Source organism: Oryctolagus cuniculus, chromosome 5, assembly GCF_051225735.1.
Source record: "Oryctolagus cuniculus isolate XC-2025 breed Fujian yellow rabbit chromosome 5, ASM5122573v1, whole genome shotgun sequence".
Taxonomy (NCBI): domain Eukaryota; kingdom Metazoa; phylum Chordata; class Mammalia; order Lagomorpha; family Leporidae; genus Oryctolagus; species Oryctolagus cuniculus.
Window position 1 is genome coordinate 32,206,646 of NC_142871.1, and position 15,162 is coordinate 32,221,807.

Here is a 15,162-nt window from a genome sequence, read left to right on the forward strand (position 1 = left end):
CAAGGGTGGATGGCGAATCGGTCACAGCAAGAAATCCAACGCTGTTAACACAACACACCCGGCTGCCTGTCTGGAGAGAGCTTTGAACAGCTGAGAGCTCGCTGGGGCCGCTCTGCCAGCCGGGGTGTGGGAGTGCTGCTGCTCCATTTTGTTCTGCATGTTTCCATTTATGTAGGTTACTTATTTTTTCCCCCTCAGCATTGTGGGGCTTATCATTTGTCTGTTAGGGCAAAAATTGGTTTCTTTTCAGCTCATAATGTTTCTTTAAAAAAAATTTTTTTTTAAGTTGTTGTCTATCGCTCCTCTGAGCAAGCCAGAGGGTAGTTTACTGATCAGAAACCAAGAATAGGAAAAGGCACGCCGGTGTGAACACCTTTCACTAACTCGTGGACCGGATACAAAGGCAGGGTCGCCAGCAACTGGCATCCGGCCCGTGTCCTTCGGCTCCTCGGCGGCTGTGACCATGAACTCCAGGCCTCGCGAAGCCGTGGCTGACCTGGCGGCTTCACGGTTCAGAGCGGAAGAGGGCGTCCCCGTGTCCTCGCTTCATCTGGGCTGATCTTCGCACTGTCCTTCCTCCCAGGTCGGGGGGGTAGCGCAGCCAAGCCCGGCAGACGACGCCCACCGCCCCCGGACCCCCGGGAGGCGGCAGCGGCGGCCGGAAGCCGCGCGCTGAGGTGCCGTTTCCCTCAGCAGTGGCCGGCGGAGCGGCTGCCACGCCGCACCTGCCCGCACGGGGGCGCGCCTGCACGCGCAGCTCAGGCCGCCGCCCGCCGGCCCGCGCTCGCTCGCTCGCTCCTCTCCCCGCCCTCCCCTGACGGCGCTCACCTGTCTGGGCCGCACGCCCCGGAGGCGGGGGGTGGGGGGGCCGGCGGGAGCGAAGCCGAGGCAGAGGGCGGAGCGGCTCTCCCGGCGCGTCATCGGAGCACCATGGCGGAGCTAGGAGCAGGCGGCGACGGCCACAGGGGCGGCGACGGCGCAGTGCTGAGCGAAACAGGTGACTGCGCGGCTCGGGCCGCGGGGGTCGCGCGGGCGCGGGCGGGCGGGCAGGGGGCGGTGAGCGGGGGCGCGGGCTGGCGCCGGGCGCCGGGAGGCCCCCTCCCCGGCCCGGAACGGCCGCCCGGCGCGCCGCGCACCCGGGCTCCGAGCGCGCCTCCCCCGCCCGCTGCCGCGCGCTCGGCCGCCGGGCCCGCTGCGCCCGGGTGCTGAGGGCGCCCGCCGGCCCCGGCTCCACTTCCGCACAACAGGTGGAAATTCGCCGGGGGCGCGGGCTGCGGGGGCAGGTGGTCGCACGGTGGCAGCTGCCGTCTCATCTGCGGGCTCGGGTCTCGTCCCGTTGACTGTAAAAATCGTATCCCCTCACCAAAGCCACGCGAGCCGCAGGCAAATCCGCGGCCAGTGCGGCTGGCGGGATTAGTTGTCTCCAGGCGCCCCTTCCGCCTCTCCTAGGCGGTCCGGGGACCGGGGGGCTTCCCGGCGCGCTGGCGGTCGGGGTCCGCAGTTAGGACCCTGGACCGCGGGCGCGGGCGCTGGGGTCGGCGGCTGCGGGCGCGCCGCGCTCAGGTTCGCGGCCGTGGAAAGGCCTCATGACTCCTGGGTTCCCGTCGGTGCGTGCGGCCGCAGTAGCAGCGTCGGCTCCGCAGCCCGGCTTTGGGCTGCGGGCGTCCGGGTTGCGGCTCCCCCTCCCCCACAGCCACCCTCGGGGCCTGGGGCTCCCGTGCGGGAGACGAGCTGCCAGCCTTCCCGCCCCTCGCTGGTGGGAACCCGACTACTCCCCTGCGTGCACACCGGCTTTCTTCCGTCCGTCCGTCTGTGCGCCGCCCCACTCTTGGGATGGGGGCGATGAGGCAGTTTTGTATTTTTAAAGGGAATTCCGGTCGCAGGCCTCTGAGGGCAGGCTGTTTTCTGCTTGCGTGTGCGCATCACCAGCCCCGTCCGCCAAGAGGCGTCGATGTAGCTGGCTGGCTTATTTTTTCCGTGAAACGTCCAGAGCTACAGCAGTGTTTGCATATTGTGTATCTGCTGTCCTGGCGCCTTAGCACCTTCAGCCGGCGTACTTGACGAGATGTCTCGAGCTTCTTTCCTTGAGTCACGCAGCTGCGGGCGCGGGGGGTGATTTTGCCGCGCCGTGTTGCAGAGCTTGGTGGATCGCGGTTGGTCTGGGTGCAGGACTTGCCTTTGTTAATTGTCCTCAGGCCCCGGCTCAAGTGGGCTCTGCAGGAGGACATCCTCAGTTGTGAATGGGCAGCTTTGGCTGCCTACCCCCAGGCAGTAACTGCTTCCGAAACAAACTGCCTCGGTGGAGGTATTTCAGTCAGTTTGTGCTCAAAGGTAAACTTTCTGGAATCTGCCCTGGAACGACTGGCTCGGGCGTAAGTGAACTACAGACCGTAGTATATCCAGTTCCTGAGCATTTTGATGAATGAACTGGCTATGCTTACAATTAATATACAAGCCAGCCATGTGCCTGTCAGAGAAATATCCAAAAGAAATTAAATTGACTGCCACCTCCTTTATAGAAACCAACTCTTCCATACTTTGCCTAGACATTCTGATTTCCAAGGCAAGCATTTTGTATATGTATGGTCTTTTAAATAATTATCGTTATAGTTTAACTAAAAGCTTCATTTTGGCTCTACATCTTTTTCCTGTTTTTCTTTCGTTCCTAGCCTGGATTTCTATTAATGTTTTTAGTGCTCAGAAGCACATGTGTGAGCAGGTTCGGAAGAAGGAAAGTGAAAGTGTGTTTTTTAAAATCTACCTAGCAGTATTTTGGGAGAACAAGTGAGGATTTGTTGAATGTTAGCAACTTGAGAAGAACTTCTGTATATATCTAGAACGTGTGACCTGTATGGGAATATGGGACTCAGGGTAAGTATTTTATTCTTATGGACATGCATTCCAGTGCTGCAAGTTATTTTTAAAATTATCACAAGTTTGTATGGAGATCATTTTGAGTGGGGTTGAGACCGGTGTTTCTTTACTGCCAACAAGAGATGAAAATTGCCGCCTCAAATGGCAGCATTTCTTGAGGGATTAATTTTACTCCCTTTTTAGAGCTTGTTATTATGAGGTAGAATCCTCTTTTTTTAAAAAAAAAAAAAGACTTATTTATTTATTTGAAAGGCAGAGTTACAGAGAGGCAGAGAGAGAGAGGTCTTCCATCCGCTGGTTCACTCCACAGATGGCTGAAACAGCCAGAGCTGCACCAATCCTAAGCCAGAGCCAGAAGCTTCTTCCAGGTCTCCCAGGCAGTGCAGGGGCCCAAGGTTTTAGGCCACCTTCTGCTTTCCCAGGCCACAGCAGAGAGCTGGATTGGAAGTGGAGCAGCCGGGACACGAACCGGTGCTGGCACTGCAGGCGGCAGCTTTACCCGCTGTACCACAGCGCCAGCCCCTAGAATCCACTCTTAAATGGCTCTCTCTTTTGTGTCCTTGTGCAACTGTTGTGATCTAATTTGGAGGCACTTTAGAATCTCAGGTGGTTATAAAAATTATCTGTAAAGTGTTGAGAATTATATGCATGTGCTTGTCAAAGAAGGATTGAAAGTTGATGTGCTGCCCATAGAATGAGACATTTGTTAGGCATAATGAAATATAGTGTGCATGTATGTATTCATTGTTTAAAAAGCTTATTTCTATGGGTATATCTCTGTTCTCAAGAACAATCCTATCACATTCCTTGTGGCAGAAAATATTTACTTTTTTAAAGGATGAACAGTTTTTCAGTATATTTCATTATTGCTTTTTAATCAATAGCCAAAGTAAGCAACATCTGAAGACACTTGGAAGCAAGTTTTTCAGTTCGCCACTAGAGGATGCTGAGTCCTGTCTCAGTCTGTTGTGAGTGGTCACGTAGATGGGTGATGTTCACAGAACTGCCTTTGCCGACGCTTTGCATGTTTAGTTTTAAGCTCATGGTCAAGAGCTGTGGAAAATGAGTGTGCAGAATTAATGTCCCAATCTGGTCACCTTATTCTTACACACCTACTGAATAGAAAGCAAATTTAGAGTTGCTTTTGGTAATTAATGAGGCCATACTTTGATGCACCAGGGAATAAATTGATACTTGTAATCTGTGAATGACTTAGAACCTGGAATTGGGCTTTTTTTCCGTCTCTCTCTCTTTAGCAGGCTGTGTGGCGGAAGAACCTGGGCTTCCTTTCTCATCTAACATCCCTTTGATTTTTCCAAATCAAAAAGTGATCTTTGAGGTCTCACTTAGCCTTAAGGCTCTACATTAAATATCTACAAATAAAAATTATATGATAGGGCACTGACTTCAATTTGGTACAGAGTCATCCCTCCTGAAATCCAGGTGCTGAAGACTGAAACTGCTTCGTTCAGGCGGCTAGATAGCATTTCTCGCGTGTTACTTTGCTTGGCTGTTACCTTTCATCCTCCTAAGTGGGAGGAAATGGTATTAGGTTAGGCAGTCCTACCAGCAGCATGCTTTTATGTGGTACCATTAGTTAGGCATGTGTGTGAAATACTAATTTACATTGGCATGCTCTCTTAAAAAAGTCTAACACCTTTGCCTCCTGATGCCTGAAAAATAATCATGAAAAAGTTATGTTTGAAACTGTAAATCACTGTATGATAGTTGAAAATGAGATTTGAAACTACTGAGGTTTTGAGTAATTTGACCAAAAGGTGTGGACTTTATTAATAGTGAGCATAATGGTGGCAAGAAGGTTGATGAAGACACGCTCCTTGAATTTCACAAGAAAGACGGAATCCACAAACAGTTGCAGGCAATGAGAAGTTCAGGGAAGGAAGAGTTACCCTGGCTGCGGTCAGTAGGGAGGACCTACTGGGTGCAGCACTTACAATGCATTATTTTAAAATGAGTGAATGATACACAGGCAGTTGGATGGAGGAAAAGGAGAAAAATAAAAGTGTATATTGGAGAAGTGGTCATATTTACAGATGTGTAAGGACAGAAGAATTCTCAAAGATCAGTTAGAAATAAAGATGCTTTGAGGCCAGAATGTAAGAGGGCTGAAGGCCAAACCATTCCACAGGCAGGGAGGACTGTTGATGCTTCTTGAGAATAATATGTCTTGATTGAAGCAGGATTAGTCAGGTAATTCTGTGCTCATCAATCTCAAAATCTTGATTACAGGTTTTAGCAAAATAGCTCAACTGTACCTTTAACAAAAGCAAATTCCCTCCTTCTGGGAATGTCACTCGCTTCCACTGATTTTTTTTGAAAAAACGTGTATTCATTTTTATTTATTTGAAAAGTGGAGCAATGAGGGGTGGGGGAGAGAATGCAAATGAGAATGAATGAATCTCGTTCTTCCATCCCCTGGTTCACTCCCCAAATGCCCCAACAGCCAGGGATGGGCCAGGCCAAAACTAGGAACTCCATCGGGTTCTCCCTTTTGGATGGCAGATGCTCAAGAACTTGACCCATCACCTTTTGCCTCCCAGGCCCGTCAGCAGGAAGATGGATCGAAGTGGAGTCAGCACTCAATCTCAGGTAGTTGGGAATGTGCTGCAGGGGCTTAACCCACTGTGCCGCAATGCCTGCCCCTCTTTCATTGATTTTTGTGCACATGGGTTTGTGAGTGTGCATGAGGCACTCCTGCCTAGCCAGGCAGATCAGTCGCATCTTCCCTAGAGAGGAGTGAAGCGGTAGGCCTTCTGCCCGGCTGGTCCTCATTTCCTAGTAGCAGGGGAGACTATGAGGTAGATTGAAGAAGAGCCCAGTGACTGACAGAACAAGGTTGAAGTTGCTGCAGAAATCCAGGCAGGCATTGGCCTGCAGCGGAAGTAGGGAGGGAAGGATTAATTTAAGATTCTGCAGAGGTGCATGCCAACAGCTTGTAAGTAAAAGGGTAAAATGAGACTAGACTCCAAATCTGTGTTTGTTTGTTCGTTTAAGGTTGTCATGGACACTTAAATATCGCAGGATTTACCAACAGCTCTTGCAGCTCACACGTGCCAGCTGCACTACTCTGAGCTTCTTCTCTGCTTTGCTTTGCACTCCTGTGCTCCTCTGCGCTGTCTGATCGTGTGCATCCGCAGTTTCTGCCTTCTTGTTTGCCATTGTATGGAAAGAGCACAGATCATTCCTCTATCCATCCACTGAGAACACTGAGTTCTCCCCAGATTCTGGCAATTGTGAGTAGCACCGCTATAGACGTTTACATACAGGCTTTTGTGAGGACATTGTTTTCCTTTATTTAGGCTGACCTCCTAGGAGTGGGATTGTGGATTCATCTGGAACTGTATGCTTAACTTTATGGAAACTGCCAAACTTTTCCAGAGTGCCTGTATAATTTTATGCCCCTATAAGCAGAATATGTGAGTTCTGGTTAACTGCATCCTGGCCAGCATTTGGTTTTGTTAGTTTTCTGCTGGTTTCATTGTGACCATTCCACCAAGTTCTTTGAGTAGAGCAGTGTAATCATCTCAAGATAAAATATAGGCTTTTTGATAACTACATGCTCCTTGAATTAGGAAAACCTGGAGGAAGTGTTGGTCCCAGAGCCTCAGGAAAATGTGTAGGTTTTGTTTGATTCTTATATTGGCTTCTTCATTCTTTTTTTTTTTTCTTTTCTGTTAGTATTTCTTAGTTCCTGTGGAGTCCTCCTTCTGAAGTCAAATTATATATTACTATAGCCACCTCTCATACCTGTTCATGTTTTCTTTTCCTGCTTAATAATCCCTGGAGGGGCCGGCGCCATGGCTCACTTGGCTAATCTTCCACCTGCGGCACCGGCATCCCATATGGGTGCCGGGTTCTAGTCCTGGTTGCTTCTTTTCCAGTCCAGCTCTCTGCTGTGGCCTGGGAAGGCAGTGGAGCATGGCCCAAGTGCTTGGGCCCCTGCACCCGCATGGAAGACCAGGAGGAATCACCTGGCTCCTGGCTTCGGATCGGTGCAGCACGCCGGCCGTAGAGGCCATTTGGGGGGTGAACCAACGGAAGGAAGACCTTTCTGTCTGTCTCTCTCACTGGCTAACTCTGTCAAATAATAATAATAAAAAAAATCCCTGGAGACATAGCTTTCCAGAACATGTAAATAACTTTTTTTGTGTTAGGAAAGTAGAAATATTAGTTACATAACTTATTTTGTGTTCCTAATTAATAATTCCTTGTTGGCATAATTTATTATCAAGTTGAATGCTAGCAGTTCTCACAGGTGCATATATACAGAGCTTCATAAGTCTTGACCATCTAGGGTAGGCATTTGGCCCAGCTGGCTTGAATGCTCACATCCCAGATTCAGTGCTTGGGTTCAAGTTCCATCCCCAACCCTGATTCCAGCTTCCTAGTAATGCAGATGTTGGGAGGGAGCAGGTGATGGCTCACGTAGTTTGGGTTCCTACCTGCCACTTTTGCAGGCATTTGGGGAGTGAACCAGCAGACCGGAGCCCTCTGCCTCTCAAATCAATAAAACAAAATTTTAAAAGTCTTGCTCCTATGTTTTCGGGCAGCTAATCCCTGATCGCATTCTGAGGTTCTGTATACGGAATGTGTATGGAATTTAGGCTTATTTTCTATAAAATCCCGTTCAGAGGTTGTCTGGTTCTCCTGTGGCAATTCTTTCTCTTTATTATCTCAGCTCTTGCAGTGGTCTGAGTTATAGTTGTTGATGCATTTGACTGGCATTGGTTTTTGTTTTTATTATTATTCTCTAATAGCTTTTTAATTTGAGAAATAGTTGAAAAAGAATCTGAGTTTCTTTTATTAGGTGCTACCTGGAATTTTGATTTGAAGACGAATGCATTTTTTAAAGTAAGAATTAGCGGCATTTGGTAGTCCTTGAGTTTGCCGCCCCTGCGGGAGCGTGGCAAAAGAAGACTGCTGGGAAAATGCCAGGGTGGATGGACACAGCTGACCAGGCCGGCCCAGTGAGCACTGCCATGCAAAGCAAAGCAGAGGGAGCTGAGGTGTGCCTGTGCCGCACTGTCAGGAAGCCGTACGAGATTTCAGGCATGTGAGAATTTCCTCTGGGACTTCTCTTAATGCCATGAAAGCCTCCTTTTTGGAGTTGGCTTTCTGGTGAAGAGACTCAACGGAGACACTGCTGAGTGTAAAAGAGAAGCTGTACTCTGCTGAGTTTAAGTTTCAAAGTGAGGAACAGGCGTTTGGCACTTGGGTGCCCACTTCTCATATCAGAGTGCTGGAACTGCCTCCTCAACCCTCCCTCCCTTCTTTCTTCCTCCCTCCCTCCCAGAGAGAGAGGGAGACACAGTGATGGGGCAGGGTCTTCCATCTCCTGGTTCACTCACCAGGTGGTTGTGATGTCCAGAGCTGAGCCAGGCTAAAGCCAGGAGCCAGAATTGTCATCCAGGTCTCCCACGTAGGTGCAGGAGCCCAAGCACTTGGGCCATCTTCTCCTTTCCCAGGCACATTAGCTGGGACTTGGATAGGAAGTGGAGCAGCCGGAACTTGGACCAGCACCCATATGGGTTGCAGGCACTGTAGGTCTTGGATTTACCCGCTATGCTACAATGCCAGCCCCCTGCATCTGCTTCTGATTCTAGCTGCCTGCTAATGTGTACCTGGGAAGGCAGCAGGTGATTGTTCAGGTATTTAGGTCCCTGCTACTCACATAGGAGACCTGAATTAAGTTCCTAGCTCCTTCTTTAGGCCTTGCCCAGCCTCTGTTGTTGCAGGCCTTTGAAGAGTGAAAAAGTGGGTGGAGGATCTCCCTGTGCCTTCCAAATAAAAATAAATAAAAACTCTAAGAATAAACTTAAGGTGAAATCTTGAAAAGAATCCCTTCCTTTAGTGTGTCTGCTCCCCAGTACAAGGCCTGCTTGGAAGGGAATAATGCGCCCAGTAAGTGGCTGTGAGATGTGTTCATGTAGCAAAAGCCTTGGCTGCTCCTCAAGATTTTAATCACGGCTTCTGGCTCTCAGAAGCTCCTGACTCGAGTCTTCCAAATGGCAGACCTGGTCAGCTGCTTCCTGCATTCTAGCAGGCTTGGTTTCTGTTCATGGCAGGTGCTCTGAATTAGTTCGGTGACACCCTTATCCACAGCCCTGGTGGGCTCGCTTAAATACAGCCCTGTCGTTGGGCGAAAGGTTATGCTGTTAAAGCCATTGTTGAACTGTGCTGGAGCAGGGTTGGATCTTGGCAGGGTGCTACAAGCCACTAGGGAACCTTTTAAGCATTACAGTGCCCAGGTGGCGCCCTAGGCAATTATCTGAGACTTTTGGGGGTTGGGGACCAGGTGACAATGGTTTTCAAACTCCCCAGTGGTTCCAGTGTGCGGTCACTGCAGAGAACTTCGGATTCTGATCTAGTCCTGTCTCCTGCTTTGCCAGCTGACCGTTTTGGTAGGTTTAATTTGGAGGTGGCAAGTACACCTTCCTTATGGAAACCACATGGCAGATTCTAATAGCTGTTGCCCTGAATCTAGTGAGCTTATACTCAATTTGTCTGTTACTTACTTTACTCTAGTACTTTTTTTTTTTTATGGAAATCTGGATGTGAAATAAGTCTGGGTATTCTTGAATAGCCAAATACACTGATTAATGCACTTTCACGAGTGGTCCTCAAAAAGTTAGTGGAAAATGCATGTTATGAGAAAACTATTCTTGGATTTCAAAAATTTTTTTGCACCAAAATAAACGTCTCTTAATTACATTTTCCAGGAACTTTTTGAAGTGCCCTTGGGTGAATGAATGTTCAGTTAGACAAAATATTTCTTCCTTTTTTTTTTTTTTTTTCCTATTTTGCTCAGCTACCACACTGCTTTCCTCTCCCTCTTGCTCTTCAAAACAAGGGAATGCTAATTTGGGGTGGATAATAAAGTACTTTGTAGAAAATTATAATCTTTTCCCGGAGACCTTCGAGGTGACCCATATCCTCTAACCACGGGATCCCTGCTCTGGAGAGTAGGCCCTGTTTCTTCTGCCTCAGTGAGTGACAGAGGCCTGGCTTCTCCCCACCACACTCCCTTCCCTTGTGCCGTAGTGCTGGGCGCCATGCCCACTGGGCTAGGCTTGTCCTCATCCTGGCCTAAGGCTCACTGGTGCCCTCTGCTCATTTTGCTTGGCGTGTTCTCCCTGCAGCACTATTAGCATGGCCTCTGGCATCCCTTCCCGTGCACATCTGTTCTCCCTGCAGCACTATTAGCCCGGCCTCTGGCATCCCCTCCCGTGCACATCTCTGTGCCTGCCCAAACGTCTTAGGGCGCTTCGGAGCTGCACTGTGTGTCCGCCCCTGAGACTTGTGGCGCCGCCCACTGTGACTGGAAGCTTTTACAGTGAAGGCCGACTTTGAGTGGCACCAATTTCCTGTTCTTCGATCCTTCTTCGGACTGATGTGTGCAGTAACCCTGAGATCCAGGACCAAAACGCAAAGGGCAGTCAGTAGGGGATGTTCAGTGGGACTGATCAACAGAACACCATTGATTTCTCTTCCAGATCGTGCTGAAACCGAGCACATGTGAAACGGTAGTGTCTTGTGCTGCAAACTAATGAGTGCTCGACTGACGGTGACGCTGTTAGGGTTTTGCGCAAGGATGGAGGGGCCTGGCAGCCTGAGTTCCCTTCTCGGCTCCACCACGTGTGACCTGGGAGGCTCTGACACATGTCACTGAAGCGTTCTCTTCCTCAGTGTCCTCCTTTTGAAAACCAGGCTGATGCTGATACCCTCGCAGGGATCAGACAAGTTAGTACACAGAAGGACTCAGCATGGTAGGGGGTCAGCCGTGTAATCATCATGGCTGTGATTGGAAAGGGTCGGTGCAGCGTGATCGCAGGGGTGAACGGACCCTGGCTTGCTAGGTTGCTGCCCTAGGCATGTCTTTATCTGTCTATCACGAGGGTGTACGACTCCCAGGCTGCTTCAGCCCTGATTGGAGCCGCGTGATCACTGCCATGGGCTCGGCCCAGGCGTCAAAGGCATCATCAGAGCTCACTGGATGTCCCTTTCGCCTGTCAGAAGCGTTGCTCCGAATGTCCCAGGAGAGGACTGCTGCGTGCTGGCCTGGGAGATGCTGAGGTGTAATGAGACACACTTAAACACCCATGCAGGTGCTTCCTGCCTTGTTTTTTGTTTTGCTTTTGTGATACCCAGAGTGTTTCCATTACTGTATCCTAGTTCTGAATTCTAAATGCTTTTCTAAAATGGTGTTGCCACAGAAGTTGTACAGCTTTAAACTGTGAGGATGGGCTTCCAGTCCCATTAAACTCGGAGGATGGATTTCCCAGGGCCCTTTGGACTTGAGCCGCTGTCATCACGGTGAGAGTCTCTCCACACAGGAGACGGCAGACACCTGTGGGACTGGCCTTTCAGCAGGAAGACGGAGCAGCGTGGGTTTCTTCAGAGTACACCCGTGAAATAGAAAACGTCAGCAGGTTGTCTTTTACTAAAGTCCCCAGTTTTAGAAGAGATTTTATTATATTACCAAAAACCATTTATGAAGCCCATCCTAGATTTGGTTGTGTGGGATACATTTATCCTAAAAAAAATTTTGTTTAACTTGTAATTTGAAATTTATATCTTTTTTAAAAAGTAATCATTTAATACATTTGAAAATATTTTCTCTTTAGATGAATCCTGGGTTCACATTCTCTGAGTAATGCTCTCAGATTGTTTTCATGTTTATAGGAGCCACTATGGTAATTGATTAAAGAAGTTGTATGCCTCCCTTGAAATATTAAGATTTAAATAACATGCTTCAGTGTGGGGAGCAACTCGGACTAGACTAAGTTACTGGAATTAAGACTTATTCTATGCATCTGCTCTCCCACAATATGGCGCTGGGAGAGGACCAAACAACTTCTACACAGCTGCCTCTAGCCAATTTGATGAGCTGCAGGAGCTGATCCTGCTCCTGATTGGAGGAGAGCAGCGTGCTCGGCGTGTGGGCAGCCGAGTTGGGATTGGTGGAAGAGGACTATAAAGGAGGAGAGAGACAACATGCACCAGGAACATCTAAGGGGAACACCTGTGCAGCCCCTGAGAGAGTTGGCCGGCGGTGTGCCACTCCCCCGCGGAAGTGGGGAAAGTGGCAGGGGGAACCGCCCCTCCACAGAGGTAGAGGGGTTGCCAGCCAACCCGGGAAGGACCAGCAGCAAACCCGGGAAGGGCCGAGCAGACAAAAGAACAGCGCAGGGTCCTGTGTCGTTCCTCCGTGAATGGGGGAGCGACACTTCAGTAAAAATGTAACTAAATTATTGAAAATAAAATGATAGCTTATTATATACCAATATACTAAACAGTAAGAATAAACCCAGAAATTTCTTTGTAGCCATGGCTTCCAGCTTGCCACCATTGTTGTGAAGGTACTTTCCCTCTGTGTGTAAAGTGATACACCAATGTGCTTTGTATAAGTCCCGGATGGAGTAATAGACTTTAAAATAGAAGGAGGTGACTCTACTGGGGGAAGTATTAAATTGAGAATTAGGAGAGGGAGCTGTTTTTAGTCAAAACCTGAGATTCAGATGACTTTGAATCTTAAAAATTTTTTTTATTTGTTTGAAAAGCAGAGATAGATCTCCCATCCACTGCGTCACTCCCCACGTGCCTGCAATTGCTGGGGCTGGGCCGTGCTGAATCTAGGAGCCAGGAACTCATTCCAGGTCTGCCATGGGGGCGACAGGAACTCAATTACTTGAGCCATCATTGCTGCCTCCCAGGGTCCGCATTAGCAGGAAGCTGGAGTCAGGAGCCAGAGCAGGGTTTACTGACCCAGGCACTCTGATGTGGGATGCACGTGTCTTAACCACTAGGCTAAACATCCACCTCAAAGCCCCACAGTCTTCCAAAGTGAAGCCTCACTAGGAAGAACATTGGTTTGGCATTTCAAATTCAATCCTGATGGGGGGTGGGGTGGGGGTGTCAAGCTGGACTAAAATTTGTCAGATTTAAGAATGTCATTTCAATTTATTTACAAAGTTGGCCAAATCCAACTTCTGTCTGTTGTTCACTAAGAAGGACATAGGAAAAGAGATGGTCCTAACCATTAACCAACTTGTGCAGCACAAGCCTAAACCATGTGGGGCAGGCGTTGTGGCACTGCAGGTTAAGCTGCCAGTATCCTGTATCAGAATGAGGTTCAAGTCCCAGCTATTCCACTTCTAGTCCAGCTTCCTGATAGTGCACCTGGAAGGCAGCAGAAGATGGGCCCTTACTACTCATATAAGAGACCCGGATGGAATTCTGGGTTCCTGGCTTCAGCCTGGCCCAATCCTTGCTGTTGCCAAGTTGCCATCATTTGGTTAATGAAGATGGAAGATCTTTCCTCTCTCTCTCTCTCTCTCCCTCTCCCTCTCCCTCTCCCTCTCTCCCCTCTCTCCCCTCTCTCCCTCTCCCCCTCTCCCCCCTCCCCCTTTCCCCCTCTCCCCCTCTCCCCCCTCCCCCTTTCCCCCTCTCCCCCCTCCCTTTCTCCCTCTTTCATCTCTCCCCTCCCACCCTCCCTCTCTTTTTCTTTTTGTTTTTTTAAGATTTATTTTATTTGAAAGGCAGAGTTACGCAGGAAGCAACAAAGATAAGGAGATCTCCATCTATTGGTACATTTCTTTAATGGATGCATCAGTGGGCTGAACCAGCTCAAAGCCAGGAACCTGGAATTCCTTCTGGGTCTCCCATATGGATGGCAGAGGCCCAAGTAATAGGTGATCTTCCTTTGCTTTCCCAGGTGCATTAACAGGGAGCTGGATCTGAAGTGGAACAGCAAGACTTGAATCAGCAGTCACATGGGGATGCTGGTAGCTTTACCACAACGCCACCCCAAGATCTTTCCTCTCTGTCTTTCCTTGTTTCTCTGTCACTCTTTCAAATAAATAAATTGCTAAATATTGGAAGGAAAAAAAGTCTTGCATTAGAGCCAACATCATCATGAAGGCATTGCAGGATTCATTAATGGCTCTATGGTACAAAGTCTTTAAGAAGCTTTTGCAAGAGATACGGTGCATATGAAATGTCAGAAGGAGGGGGCCAGCAGAAGGCTGTTCGAAAGCCAGTGAATTGTTTGGAAATGGGATTGGGATGTGGAGTTCAGACACCTGTTATGAACAAGTTTTAAAGTATGCAAAGATGACCTTTTGCTTTACAGAGTGCATGATGATTTCCTATTATCGGTGCACCTGTCTGGAATCATATTTGTGCACATTCTGCGATGCTGTAATTATTTTTAAAACAAACAGCTTTTGATTATATAAACCTCTCTTTTTTTGTTTGTGAACAAGTTTTATTTCCAGTAAGCTGGATAAAACCCGACTTTGGGCTTTTTAAAAAAGAAGTGGAAACTTCTTGTTCCAGGGATTTTGGGACAAGTGCCATCTTCATGTGTATGTGGAAGCAGGAACCAGGTAGCGCTGTCTACAGCAAAAAAAATTGAGAGGACGGGGAGATCTTTATTATGGTTTTCATTCATTGCAACATTGCATGTAGATGGAACAGCATGTTTTGTTTTGTTTTGTTTTTTGAGACTTATTTATTTATTTGAAAGTCAGTTAGAGAGGGAGAGAAAGGGAGAGAGATCTTCCAGCTGCTGGTTCACTGCCCGTATGGCTGCAGTGGCCACATCTGGGCCAGGCTGAAGCTGGAACTCCATCCAGGTCTCCCATGTGGGTGGCAGGTCCCTAACACTTGGGCCATCTCCCATTGCTTTTGCTGGGCCCAGTAGCAGGGAACTGGATGGATTTGAAGTGGAAAGGCATAGACTCACAGCTGCTCTCTTATGGGCTGCTGGCGTTGCAATTGGCAGCTTAACTCACTGCACTACAATCCTGGTCCCTGGAACAACTTTTTAAAATATTTATTCTACTCGAAAGGTAGAGAGGAGCAGAGAGAGAGAGATCTTCTGTTCATCCATACTTCACTCCCCCAGTGCCTGCCAGGACTGGGCTGGGTTGAAGGCAGAAGCCTAGAACTCCATCCAGGACTCATATGGGTGGCAGTGGATGCATTAGTAGGAAGCTGGATTGGAAGTGGAGATCCCGAGACTGGAACCAGGCAGTTCCACATGGGCTGCAGGTGTCAGTATGGAATGAAGACTTACCTTGCTGCACCACAACATCTACCCATGGAACTTTTTCAAATACGTCAAAGATTTTATTATGTTTCACAAATGTGAACATAGCCATTTTGCCTCGATTCAAGGCAAGTGGTCTGATTGAGGCCTTTAGGTAGTTTGCTAAGAGGCTCCTTTGTCATTATAATCCTTCCTCTGTTGCCCATCTAAAATTC

General features: G+C 48.7%; 1 protein-coding gene across 4 annotated transcripts in view; it reads left to right on the top strand.

The window, feature by feature from the left end:
- Nucleotides 1-840: 840 nt before the first annotated feature.
- The window catches only part of MAP7 (microtubule associated protein 7), a 193,082-nt gene continuing 178,760 nt past the window's right edge, over nucleotides 841-15,162 (top strand). For 3 of the 4 annotated variants that reach the window (XM_089332633.1, XM_070073527.2, XM_089332636.1), the window contains exon 1: nucleotides 841-997. In XM_089332633.1, coding sequence (XP_089188759.1) covers nucleotides 931-997 — 67 coding nt within the window. In that variant the 5' untranslated portion in view covers nucleotides 841-930. The remainder of the gene's footprint in view (nucleotides 998-15,162) is intronic. The other variant, XM_089332634.1, reaches the window with a different exon arrangement.